At 34.5% G+C, this 13,658-nt stretch overlaps 1 protein-coding gene across 1 annotated transcript in view; it reads right to left on the bottom strand.

Annotated features, from left to right (window-relative positions):
* The window catches only part of GBE1 (1,4-alpha-glucan branching enzyme 1), a 294,356-nt gene that overhangs the window by 81,740 nt on the left and 198,958 nt on the right, over positions 1-13,658 (bottom strand). The window contains exon 8 of the mRNA XM_060098622.1: positions 6,947-7,062. Coding sequence (XP_059954605.1) covers positions 6,947-7,062 — 116 coding nt within the window. The remainder of the gene's footprint in view (positions 1-6,946; positions 7,063-13,658) is intronic.

Consider the following 13,658-nt stretch of genomic DNA (forward strand, 5'->3'; position numbering starts at 1 on the left):
AATTAATTTTTTTATCCATTTGATACATATTAGTGTATACATGTCAATCCCAATCTCCCAATTCATCACACCACATCACCCCCACCACTTTCCCATCTTGGTGTCCATACATTGGTTCTCTGCATCTGTTTCTCAATTTCTGCCCTGCAAACCAGTTCATCTGTACCATTTTTCAAGGTTCCACATATATGTGTTACTAAACGATATTTGTTTTTCTCTTTCTGACTTACTTCACTCTGTATGACACTCTCTAGATCTATCCACGTCTCGACAAATGACCCAATTTCGTTCCTTTTTATGGCTGAGTAATAGTCCATTGCATATATGTGCCACATCTTCTTTACCCATTTGTCTGTTGATGGGCATTTAGGTTGCTTCCATGACCTGGCTATTGTAAATAGTGTTGCAATGAACACTGGGGTGCATGTGTCTTTTTGAATTATGGTTTTCTCTGGGTATATGCTCAGTAGTGGGATTGCTGGGTCATATGGTAATTCTATTTTTTGTTTTTTAAGGAACCTCCATACTGTTCTCCATAGTGGTTATATCAATTTCCATTCCCACCAACAGTGCAAGAGGGTTCCCTTTTCTCTACACCCCCTCCAGCATTTGTTGTTTGTAGATTTTCTGATGATGCCCATTCTAACTGGTGTGAGGTGATACCTCATTGTAGTTTTGATTTGCATTTCTCTAATAATTAGTGATTTTGAATAGCTTTTCATGAGCTTCTTGGCCATCTGTATGTCTTCTGTGGAGAAATGTCTATTTAGGTCTTCTGCCCATTTTTGGATTGGGTTGTTTGTTTTTTTAATGTTGAGGCTTCATAAGCTGTTTATATATTTTGGAGATTAATCCTTTGTCCATTGATTTGTTTGCAAATATTTTCTCCCATTCTGAGGGTTGTCTTTTTGTCTTGTTTATAGTTTCATTTGTTGTGCAAAACCTTTGAAGTTTCATTATGTCCCATTTGTTTATTTTTGTTTTTATTTCCATTACTCTAGGAGGTGGATCAAAAAAGATCTTGCCGTGATTTACATCAAAGAGTGTTCTTCCTATGTTTTCCTCTAAGAGTTACATAGTGTCCGGTCTTATATTAAGGTCTCTAATCGATTTTGAGTTTATTTTTGTGTATGCGGTTAGGGAGTGTTCTGATTTCATTCTTTTACATGGAGCTGTCCAGTTTTCCCAGCATCACTTATTGAAGAGACTGTCTTTTCTCCATTGTGTATCCTTGCCTCCTTTGCCATAGATTAGTTGACCATAGGTGCATGGGTTTATCTCTGGGCTTTCCATCCCATTCCATTAATCTATATTTCTGTTTTTGTGCCAGTATCATATTGTCTTGATTACTGTAGCTTTGTAGTATAGTCTGAATTCAGGGAGCCTGATTGCTCCAGCTCCTGTTTTTTTCCCTAAAGACTGCTTTGGCTACCTCGGGTCTTTTTTGTCTCCAAACAAATTTTAAGATTTTTTGTTTTAGTTCTGTAAAAAATGCCATTGGTAATTTGATAGGGATTGCATGGAATCTGTAGATTGCTTTGGTAGTATAGTCATTTTCACAATATTGATTCTTCCAAACCAAGAACATGGTATATCTCTCCAACTGTTTGTATCATCTTTAATTTCCTGCATCAGTGTCTTAGTTTTCTGCATAGAGGTCTTTTGTCTCCTTAGGTAGGTTTATTCCTAGGTATTTTATTCTTTTTATTGCAATGGCAAATGGTAGTGTTTCCTTAATTTCTCTTTCACATTTTTCATTATTAGTGTATAGGAATGCAAGGGATTTCTGCATTGATTTTGTATCCTGCAACTTTACCAAATTCATTGATTAGGTCTAGTAGTTTTCTGGTGGCATCTTTAGTATTCTCTATGTATAGTATCATGTCATCTGCAAACAGTGACAGTTTTACTTCTTCTTTTCCATTTTGTATTCCTTTTATTTCTTTTTCTTCCCTGAACGCCATGGCTCGGACTTCTAAAACTATGTGAATAATAGTGGTGAGAGTGAACATCCTCGTCTAGTTCCTGATCTTAGAGGAAATGCTTTCAGTTTTTCAGCATTGAGAATGATGTTTGCTGTGGGTTTGTCATATATGGCCTTTACTATGTTGAGATAGGTTCCCTCTATGCCCACTTTCTGGAGAATTTTTATCATAAATGCATGTTGAATTTTGTCAAAAGCTTTTTCTGCATCCATTGAGATGATCATAAGGTTTTTCTTCTTTAATTTGTTAATATGGTGTATCACATTGATTGATTTGCATATATTGAAGAATCCTAGCATCCCTGGGATAATTCCCACTTGGTCATGGTGTATGATCATTTGAATGTGCTGTTGGATTCTGTCTGCTAATACTTTGTTGAGGATTTTTGCATATATATTCATCAGTGATATTGGTCTGTAATTTTCTTTTTTTTGCAGTATCTTTGTCTGGTTTTGGTACAAGGGTGATGGTGGCCTCATAGAATGAGTTTGGGAGTGTTATTTCCTCTGCAATTTTTTGGAAGAGTTCGAGAAGGATGGATGTTAGCTCTTCTCTACATGTTTGGTAGAATTCACTTGTGAAGCCATCTGGTCCTGGACTTTTGTTTCCTGCAAGATATTTAATCACAGTTTCAATTTCATTACTTGTGATTGGTCTGTTCATATTTTCTCTTTCTTCCTGGTTCAATCTTGGAAGGGTATACCTTTCTAAGAATTTGTCCATTTCTTCCAGGTTGTCCATTTTATTGGCAAAGAGTTGCTTGTAGTAGTCTCTTAGGATGCTTTGTATTTCTGTGTTGTCTGTTGTAACTTGTCCTTTTTCATTTATAATTTTAATGATTTCAGTCTTCCCCCTCTTTTTCTTGATGAGTCTGGCTAATGGTTTATCAATTTTGTTTATCTTCTCAAAGAACCATCTTTTAGTTTTATTGATCCTTGCTATTGTTTCCTTTGTTTCTATTTCATTTATTTCTGCTCTGATCTTTATGATTTCTTTCCTTCTGCTAACTTTGAGTTTTGTTTGTTCTTCTTTCTCTAGTTCCTTTAGGTGTAAGGTTAGATTGTTTATTTGAGATGTTTGTTGTTTTTTGAGGTAGAATTGTATTGCTATAAACTTCCCTCTAAGAACTGCTTTTGCTACATCCCATAGGTTTGGGATCATCGTGTTTTCATTGTCTTTTGTCTCTAGGTATTTTCTGATTTCCTCTTTGACTACTTCAGTGATCTCTTGGCTATTTAGTAACATATTGTTTAGCCTCCATGTGGTTGTGTTTTTTATATTTTTTTCCCTTTAATTCATTTCTAATCTCATAGTGTTGTGGAAAGAAAAGAGGCTTGATATGATTTCAATTTTCTTAAATTTACTGAGGCTTCATTTGTGACCCAAGATGTAATCTATCATGGAGAATGTTCCGTGCACACTTGAGAAGAAAGTGTAATCTGCTGTTTGGGGATGGAATATTCTATAAATATCAATTAAATCTATCTGGTCTATTGTGTCATTTAAAGCTAGTGTTTCCTTAATAATTTTATGTTTGAATGATCTGTCCATTGGTGTTGAGGTGTTAAAGTCCCCCACTATGATTGTGCTACTGTGGCTTTCCTCTTTTATAGCTGTTAGCATTTGCCTTATGTATTGAGGTGCTCCTATGTTGGGTGCATATACATTTATAATTATTATATCTTCTTCTTGGATTGATTCCTTGATCATTATGTAGTGTCCTTCCTTGTCTCTTGTAACATTCTTTATTTTAAAGTGTATTTTATCTGATATGAGTATTGCTACTGCAGATTTCTTTTGATTTCCATTTGCATGGAATATCTCTTTCCATCCCCTCACTTTCATTCTGTATGTGCCCCTAGGTCTGAAGTCGGTACTTGTAGACAGCATATATATGGGTCTTGTTTTTGTGTCCATTCAACGAGCCTGTGTCTTTTGGTGGGAGCATTTAATCCATTCACGTTTAAGGTAATTATTGATATGTATGTTCCTATTACCATTTACTTAATTGTTTTGGGTTTGTTTCTGTAGGTCCTTTTCTTTTCTTGTGCTTCCCACTTACAGAAGTTTTTTTAGCATTTGTTGTAGAGCCGGTTTGGTGGTGCTGAATTCTCTTAGCTTTTGCTTGTCTGTAAATCTTTTGATTTCTCCATCGAATCTCAATGAGATCCTTGCCGACTAGAGTAATCTTGGTTGTAGGTTCTTCCCTTTCATCACTTTAAATATGTCATGTCATTCCCTTCTGACTTGTAAAGTTTCTGCTGAGAAATCAGCTGTTAACCTTATAGGAGTTTCCTTGTATGTTATTTGGCATTTTTCCCTTGCTGCTTTCAATAATTTTTCTTTGTCTTTAATTTTTGCGAATTTGATTACCATGTGTCTCAGTGTGTTTTTCCTTGGGTTTCTCTTGTATGGGATTCTCTGCACCTCCTGGACTTGTGTGGCTATTTCCTTTCCCATGTTAGCTACGTTTTCAACTATAACCACTTCAAATATTTTCTCGGGTCCATTCCCTCTGTCTTCCCCTTCTGGGACACCTATAATGCGAATGTTGTTGCGTTTACTGTTGTCCCAGAGGTCTCTTAGGCTGTCTTCGTGTCTTTTCATTCTTTTTTCTTTATTCTGTTCTGCAGCAGTGAAGTCGACCATTCTGTCTTCCAGGTCACTTATCCAATCTTCTGCCTCAGTGATTCTGCTATTGATTCCTTCTAGTGTATTTTTCATTTCAGTTATCGTATGGTTCATCTCTGTTTGTTTGTTCTTTAATTCTTCTAGGTCTTTGTTAAACATTTCTTTCATCTTCTCGATCTTTGCCTCCATTCTTTTTCCAAGTCCTGGATCATCTTCAGAATTCAGAATTCAGAATTCAGAATTATTCTGAATTCTTTTTCTGGAAGGTTGCCTATCTCCATTTCATTTAGTTGTTTTTCTGGGGTTTTATCTTGTTCCTTCATCTGGTACATAGCCCTCTGCCTTTTCATCTTGTCTATCTTTCTGTGAATGTGGTTTTTGTTACACAAGCTGCAGGATTGTAGTTCTTCTTGCTTCTGCTGTCTGCCCTCTGGTGGATTAGGGTATCTAAGAGGCTTCTGCACGTTTCCTGATGGGAGGGACTGGTGGTGGGTAGAGCTGGTTGTTGTTCTGGTGGGCAGAATTCAATAAAACTTTAATCCCCTTGTCTGCTAATGGGTGGGGCTGGGTTCCTTCCCTGTTGTTTGTTTAGCCTGAGGTGACCCAACTCTGGAGGCTACTCGGGCTTTTTGGTGGGGCTAATGGTGGACTCCGGGAGGGCTCACACCAAGGAGTACTTCCCAGAACTTCTGCTGCCAGTGTCCTTGTCCTCGTGGTGAGCTACAGCCACACCCTGTCTCTGCAGGAGACCCTCCAACACTAGCAGGTAGGTCTGATTCTGTCTCCTATGGAGTCACTGTTCCTTCCTCTGGGTTCCGATGCGCACACTACTTTGTGTGTGCCCTCCAAGAGTGGAGTCTCTGTTTCCCCCAGTCCTGTCAAAGTCCTCTAGTCAAATCTTGCTATCCTTCAAAGTCTGATTTTCTACAAATTCTTCCTTCCATTGCCAGACCCCCAGGTTGGGAAGCCTGATGTGGGGCTCAAAACCTTCACTCCAGCTGGTGGACTTCTGTAGTGTAAGTTTTCTCCAGCTTGTGATTCATCCACCCAGCAGTTATGGGATTTGATTTTATTGGGGTTGTGCCCCTCCTACCGTCTCATTGTGGCTTCTCCTTTGACTTTGGATGTGGGGTATATTTTTTCGTGAGTTCCAGTGTCTTCCTGTCGATGATTGTTCAGCAGTTAGTTGTGATTCCAGTGTTCTCGCAAGACAGAGTGAGAGCATGTCCTTCTACTACGCCATCTTGAAGAATGTCTACTGTCTCAGTATTTAATCTTATCCTCATCTCAAAGTGGGAAAGCATGCTAAGTAACTCAGAATGTTTTTCTTTACCGTTTCTTGGGCCCTGTACCCATAAAAAGCATATCCCATATCCATGGATTTCAGTTCACTTCACCACCTCCACAATTCCTTGGAAAATACCTAGCCCTCAGCACAGCGAGGTTCTGCAGGGGCATGTAGGTGTTTTAATCTAGGAGAGGATCTTTTTGAATTTTGTCTTGCTTGCCTTTTTCATCCCCTAAGTCAGCTTCTCTCCAAAGTGGAAGGTATCAATGAAACCTGTCATGTCCTATAGATTCAACTTCTTCCCTAGGAATGTTTCATGTGGGCAGCATCTTGACTGAGAGCAGTAAACAGCACACTTTGAATATAGCATCTTTCCTTGGCAGCCACTTTTTGGTTTATACTCTAACGTCAATTTTTTAGATTGGTTGTTGCCAGTAAATATTTGGTCATTAAAAAAAATAATAATTATTCTCCATGTTATCTATTGAAGGATTAGGATTCTGTGATCCCACTTCTCTGTACAACTTTTAAACTGAAGATCTTTGATCCATATTTTTAATTACAGATTAATTTACAATTTAGTTTTAACTGAGCACATCTCTATTTAAAATATACATATTTTCTTCAATGTTTAATATGCAAAGGAACCCATACATTAACAAATGTTCTCATTTATTATTTTTGTTATTTTTCTTTACAACTGCTGTCATGTTCACATCGTGAGGGTGCTGTAATAAATGGTATCCTTAAAAAACATTTTTAAAAGAATGCTACATATTAAAGAGAGCATATTATTAAGTAGATAGATTTCAAAGGAAATCATTATATTTTATTTACTTATAAAATGTATTTGACCCAATCTCTTGCCAAAAAGGGATCAGAAGTGATCAGAGAAAAGACATACACAATGGAACTAATAAAAATCAATCCAACAATAATGGTTACTGCAGTGACATAACTGAACCCTAAGCCTGGTTGTAATCTTCCAGTAAAAAATAAAATAAAATCATTAGTTACATCTGTAATGTATCAGGTTACCTACCTATTCCATGGTGATGATAGAGCATGGATGTAACACCATCAAAACGAAATCCATCAAATCCATATTCTTCCAACCACCACCTTATGTTTGACAGAAGAAATCTTAAAACTTCCCAGCTAAAATAGTAGATAAATATATATTTAAGCATAATGTATATAGTAATTTTCCTTAATTCTTATACATCCTTTGCTAAGAGTAATAATTAAAATCAAAATCTCTCTCTTAGGAATCACGATGTTCAAAGAAATATATCGCATAAACAACAGAAAACTACTAAGATTTACCTCATTTATTTGATGAAATCCATTCTAAAAGGAAAATTTGTTAAATTTCTTTAGCTGCAAAATCACTCAATATCTGAGAAAAACCTAAGGAAAAAATGTGTCAGTCTGGTCCAAAGTGCAGGGACTCTGTCTTGTTCAATGCAAACATACAGTGACTACTACACAGTACTGGTTACTAAAAAAAAAAAAAAACCCAGAAAAACAAAAAACCACAAAGCCTGTCACTTATCTCTGAATTTTCATCACAATTTTTCATGTAATATAACCACAGTCACATAGTTTCTCCTTTTAGAAAATATAATTTCATTATCAATAGAAAACTGCTTTCAGCCTTCAGTGTTTGCTTAAAATATCTCCTTATTCTACAGTTTAAAACAGACATAGTTTAGAATAAAAAGTAAAGAAAAAAAGAGTTTTAAAATCAACCATATGATAAGCAGTATTATATTTACTGGACTTGTTTTGTGAGGGTAAAAGAAGAAGACCTAATTACTAGAATATACATGTTTAATAAAGTAAAAACTTCTACAAGTTAAAGAGTCCTATATCCATAAAAACAGAAAGAAAACAAATAACTGTTATAACTCAATTAAAAACACCACATGAAACAAGGCTATTTTGGACAATTGAAAAGAGGGCATCATCAATTAGTATTTTTTTTTTTACTCATACAGTTATGGTTGAGTGCTCTATCTCATTATAACTATGGTCTTAAGCCTTTAATACCTCATTTAGTTTAATGACAAAGCAGTAATAGTGTACACAATTCCTTAACCCATTTAAAATTTATGGAATTTTTTTAACCTTCTATATATTAAAGAGCAATCTGACCTAAGTGGAAATTAAGTCATCACAATCAACTCCAGAATTGTAAATCAAAACTTTGGGGCAAGATGAGTATCGGTGGTAATTAACTGCTTTAAATAAGTTACTTTGAGTTTTGAAAACTTACTCAAAGTTAAGAAATGAAAAAAAACCCAGAAATCCAAGCAATCCAGTAGATATGAAAGGGAGCCAGGAGGTTCTGGATTGTTAGGTCCAAGCCATGATGAAAGTAGAATATACCAATGTTTCTATTAATGCATATTCATTTAGGGTTTAAAGAGAAAAATTTCTGCTTAACAAAAAGAAATGAATAGATCAAAATTGCTCTATTTTATACAGCAATTTCTAATATCTATACTATTTTTGAAGTTTCTTTAAAATTAATAAACTTTACTTTTTAGAGTAGTTTTGGGTTCACTGAAAAATTTAAAGGAAGCATGTCTATATTTTTTTAACAAGGTTGCTATATGAATATTTCAGAAAGAATAAATTTGCATATCAATAATCCTTTCTAAACAATATTTTGAAAAGGTCATACTTTTCTCATTTGTCCATTTGATTGGTAATGTATATTTTACTTCTGAAAGGCAAACTGAAAGTTATTTTTAGCCCAAAATACCTCAGAGTAGGAACAAAACCTGTTTAAAAACTAAATATCTTGGGTAGATGTATGAAGATACGAATATGTAAACCAGAGTTCACAGACTGTCCCTGGGCCTGATCTGACATGTATTACTGTTTTGTTTATCTTGCAGAAGGCAGTAGACCCTTGGACAACACAGGTTCGAACTGCACAGGTCCACTTATATATTTTTTTTCAATAAATATACAGTTATCCCTCCATATTCTTGGATTAGCATCCTTGGATACAGAGTGACCACAGTATTCATTATACTATGCCATTTTATATGGACTTGAGCATCTGTGGATTTTGGTATATGGTGGGGTTCCTGGAACCAATCTTCTGCAGATGTTGAGGGACAACTGTACTTTCAATTTTTCAGTTTGAATTTCTGAAGATGGAACATGTACTTTCTGGTTCCTCCCAGTACCTGCAATGCCACATTTTCATACCAACCCTACTGACTCACTTACATCTCCATCTTGGGCTGGTGGACATTTACTGTCAATTTCTAACATAAATATTAGACATTTATGTTAGACAGGTAAACACATTCAAATGTGAAAACTGCATCCTAATATCTACAGAGATAAAGTAAGAGAAAAGAAGAAAAAAAGCCAATGATACTGCAATTCAATAAAAAGCAGAAAAGGAGGTGATGTGAATCTAATAATTAAAAAGAAAGTACTGCTCAATATCACATACTTGATTAAGGGAAGAGTTACTAAATGTCCTACTGATTCCTGTTATTACAATATTTAATCTATCTTCTTCTTGACCAAAAGGAGTTATAAAACTATATTTAACATACTTGGCTGTAACTATGTGAGTAGACAGATTCTTGGTATGAGTAAATAGAAAAAGAGTTTCCTGTGATAATCAGAAAAGAAACAATAATGAAAATGGAGCATATAATTTAAAAGTTCAAATGGGCTAAAAAAATACTAAATTCTATCCTATGGACCTCTAAAATTCTCTTAACCTGAAACAAAGTCTAAACAACATAAAAATTCTTTAAAAAAAATCACCACAAAGGCTTCCTTGGTGGCGCAGTGGTTGAGAGTCCGCCTGCCGATGCAGGGGACCCGGGTTTGTGCCCTGGTTCGGGAAGATCCCACATGCCGCGGAGCGGTTGGGCCCGTGAGCCATGGCCGCTGAGCCTGCACGTCTGGAGCCTGTGCTCCGCAAGGGGAAAGACCACAACAGTGAGAGGCCCGTGTACCAAAAAAAAAAAAAAAAAAAATCACCACAAGATTAAACAGATAGAAACAAATCAAATTTGTAGTGCTTACAAAATAATCCATTTTATTATATTTTATGAATATGTAAATCATTAATAAAACATAAAACAGAAGTGTAGTCTGTGGACATAGAACAGAGATTCAGTTGACCCTTGAACAATATGGGTTTGAACAGTGTGGGTACACTAATATGTGGATATTTTTCGATAAATATAGTACCTGTATTTTCATTTTACAGATCTTTAAATTAGCGAACTGTGGGGAAAAGTTTGTGTTCAATTAGAGATCACAATATGTGGAATCAAAAGAACTATAGTTTGAGTCCTGATTCTAATCCAAACTGTTTCAGCTTGAGTGAGTGATTTATCAATTAGTTTGTTTTTGAGGCAGAGATAGCAGATGTGGATTTCAACTGAGCAGGGGTAGGTGCATCTAAACCCCAAGTTGTTCAACGGTCAACTGGACACAAAATTTTACAGGGGAGTAAACTATCTAGAATGAAAATAGTAAAGAAACAAACTCTAGAACATTTTGTTTTTTAACAAAATCTTGGGAAATACATTCAGGAAAAAAATCAGATCTAAAATTTTCAAGTTAGTAGCAGCAAATAGAAAGCAAAAGTTAAAAGTATTAATTCTCTGGTTATACATATTTTCTAAAACTAGATTATTTTAAAAAGTTAGTAAAAAAATTGATCTTATAAAGGTAACATTTTATAAATAAATAGCCTTTGTTGTTCAAGAAAAAATAAACTACCAGTGCAGGAAATAGGGGGAAAGACAGACTCATAATTATGTTCCCAATATTTCTGTAGTCCAAATTTTCTCTTATCATCTTAGCATGATAAATCCAGACAGATAAATTCACTCTATAAACTCAGTGTCCTAATAAAACGAATTTAAAGGAAATGTTGCTTGCACTCAGATCACAAAATTTGGGGCTTGCAAGACCTAACAAGACAGAGAACCAGGAAGACTGAGGTCTGAGTCCCTAAATAACCAGACCGTAAACATGAGTAATTGCATGGACACAATCCAGAACTCAAAGTTGAAAAAGAGCAGGTTTTAGAGGGTTTACAGTATCACTGGAATAAAGATGGAGCTTTCTTTTTTTTTTTTCTTACACTATGTAAACATCCAACTTAATGTTAACAATGTATTTAATTATTATATAAATATATTTATCCCAGGTCACTGAAGTTAAATTACAAGAGGAAAGATGTGCCGGGAGTCCTCCAGACAACATCCAGATTTAGTGATTCATTAGGAGACCTACAGGAGTAAGCATATAGTCATGCTCATGGCTATGATTTATTACATACAGTAAAAGGATCAAAAGCAAAATCGGCAAAGAAAAAGGTGCATGGGGCAAAGTTCAAAGGAGTCTAGGTATAAACTTCCAAGAGTCACCCTCTCCTGATAAGAGTCACACTTAATTCCTCTGACAACAAACTGTCACAATACTTGTGAAATGTCATCTACCAGGGAAGCTCATGAGAGACTCAGTTCTCAGCAGTTTTACTAGGGGCTGGTGAAATCTTAAATATATGTTAAAAATCTAAATCTAAAGGACCTCCAGCTGAGGTACTGTTATGCACCCTACTTTTCAGCAGTGACATGTAGGATGCAATTATCAAGCGTATACATGAATGAAATCGTTCACTGAATCTAAGCTTTGCCTTTTAAATAGAACACCAGAACAAACTTAAGGAATATATACCAGTGAAAATATAGATTTCTGAAAGACATCTATTACTAATCCTACTATTGTAAATTTCAAATTCAGCACCCATAAATTGCATTTTTCCTTCTTTGAGGGGCTGAGAAGAAGAGTTAGGATATATTCCAAATTATGACTGAATTACAAATATTACTCAATGTGCTCTGTAGCAATAAATGAACTGAATCATCTCAATTGAACGGTTTGCCTTGAGTCAAAGTAGGAAAACGTCTGGCAAAGGGTACAATAGAAAAGGCAATTTACTTTTTCTACTTCAAAATGTCATCAGACAGCCCATGACACAGTTAATATATCCAGTTGATCAGAGTCCCATAAAAATATAAAGCAGAATTTAAGAGTACAGTTTTACTTTGGTGTGTTACAGCAGACAAGGTGGGGCTTTGATTTTAAGATTATTCCATTGACAAAAGGCTTTTAAAGTCTGTCCTTAAAAACCACAAAGTAGCCTAGTTTCCAAACAATTGGAAGAATTTGATGCTAACAAATATATACTTAGGAGCCAGCTTGAATGTATTTGAGAAATAACCTATTTTAATTATTAGATTTCTATCTTAAACCAATTAACACATAAATTAGAAACAAATACTATGTCATATATACTGCCTAAGATCGATTGATTAGCTTACTCATATATTTTATGAAGCAAAAATAAAATCCCTAAAGTGCAGAAAAAGATAATGAAATGCGCTGACTTCCCTGTGAATCATAAACCACTAAAAATATTTAAATCACAGGTGTCTGATATAGAAACTGAATATGTCAGTGAAAAATATATACATTTAAGGATTTCTGGCAATCAAAATAATCAGTCTAATTGGTTTGGATGTCTGAAATATTCAACCTGTAATCAAGTAATGACGATTTATTAAGACTATTTTGTCACACAGATAATTCCAATATTAAGGTTTTTAGGAAATATCCCTAAAATCAAAAACTGTTGATTTGTCTCACATTCTGCCAATGAACTTTATAATGAAATAAAACATAGTCAAATTTTCTTGGCAAGCAAGTATAATCAGATGTAACCACACTTATTAGATGAAGTTACATTTTGTAATTCAAAACTATTTGCCTAATGTATTTATCTGTGGCCCTGAATAACTTCTAGAATTTTCAAAATCAGCCACTTAGTCCACTGGATGTTACTAACCCCACTAATATTGCATACAAATAAATTGGAGATATTTTTAAGCAGTGGCCAAATATCAAAATATGAAGAAAAATTATATATTCCTCTTAGCTATTACAGAGTCTTTGAAGCTGAATGGCTATTAAAACGTACATCATAAAACCATAAAGCAAAAGTTACATGTTTTGATCTGGGTATTTCAACTGAGGCAGCAGATTAACCTTAAACAAAGAAAGTACTTTGAGACTTTTTCTTTTACAGAAAAATATGGCATGTAAAATAGAAGGATAGAGTCTTGAATCACAATCAAAATAACATTTATTTTTAAAGGAAGATACTCTTTTTAAAGGAAAATAACATTTTTTTTAAAGGAAGATACTGAAAAGCAGGTAATATCTTACTAGGTACTCTATTTTTAAAAATAAAAAAAAACTCATCTATCAGTATAATTTTAATATAACTAGTCAATAAAGGGAAAATGCTATATTTTTGCTTTTTACTTTGTCAACAGAAATTATACTATCAGTCAATTGGAATTGACTGAGAAAAATTTTAAACATCAAAAAGTGCTAAAAGTGCTTATTCATATCTCGTACAACATAATAGTGTCATCTATAACAAAATGTATCTAGGTCTTTAGACAGAATTATATTGAGGTTACTGTATATATTAATTTCAAACAAAATTAGGTAGCAAGAAGCACACAACTCTAATGAGACAAAGTATTAATTCAACTACTAAAAATCTGTAATAGTATAAATTTCAGAAATGGGTTTTTATTATAAAATATGATTTTGAAGTTTTCTTTTCAATATCACATTATTTTTTTATTTCAACCTGTACAACTTTATATTATTTAAATTAATATACT

Source organism: Mesoplodon densirostris, chromosome 5 (assembly GCF_025265405.1).
Source record: "Mesoplodon densirostris isolate mMesDen1 chromosome 5, mMesDen1 primary haplotype, whole genome shotgun sequence".
Classification (NCBI taxonomy): Eukaryota; Metazoa; Chordata; class Mammalia; order Artiodactyla; family Ziphiidae; genus Mesoplodon; species Mesoplodon densirostris.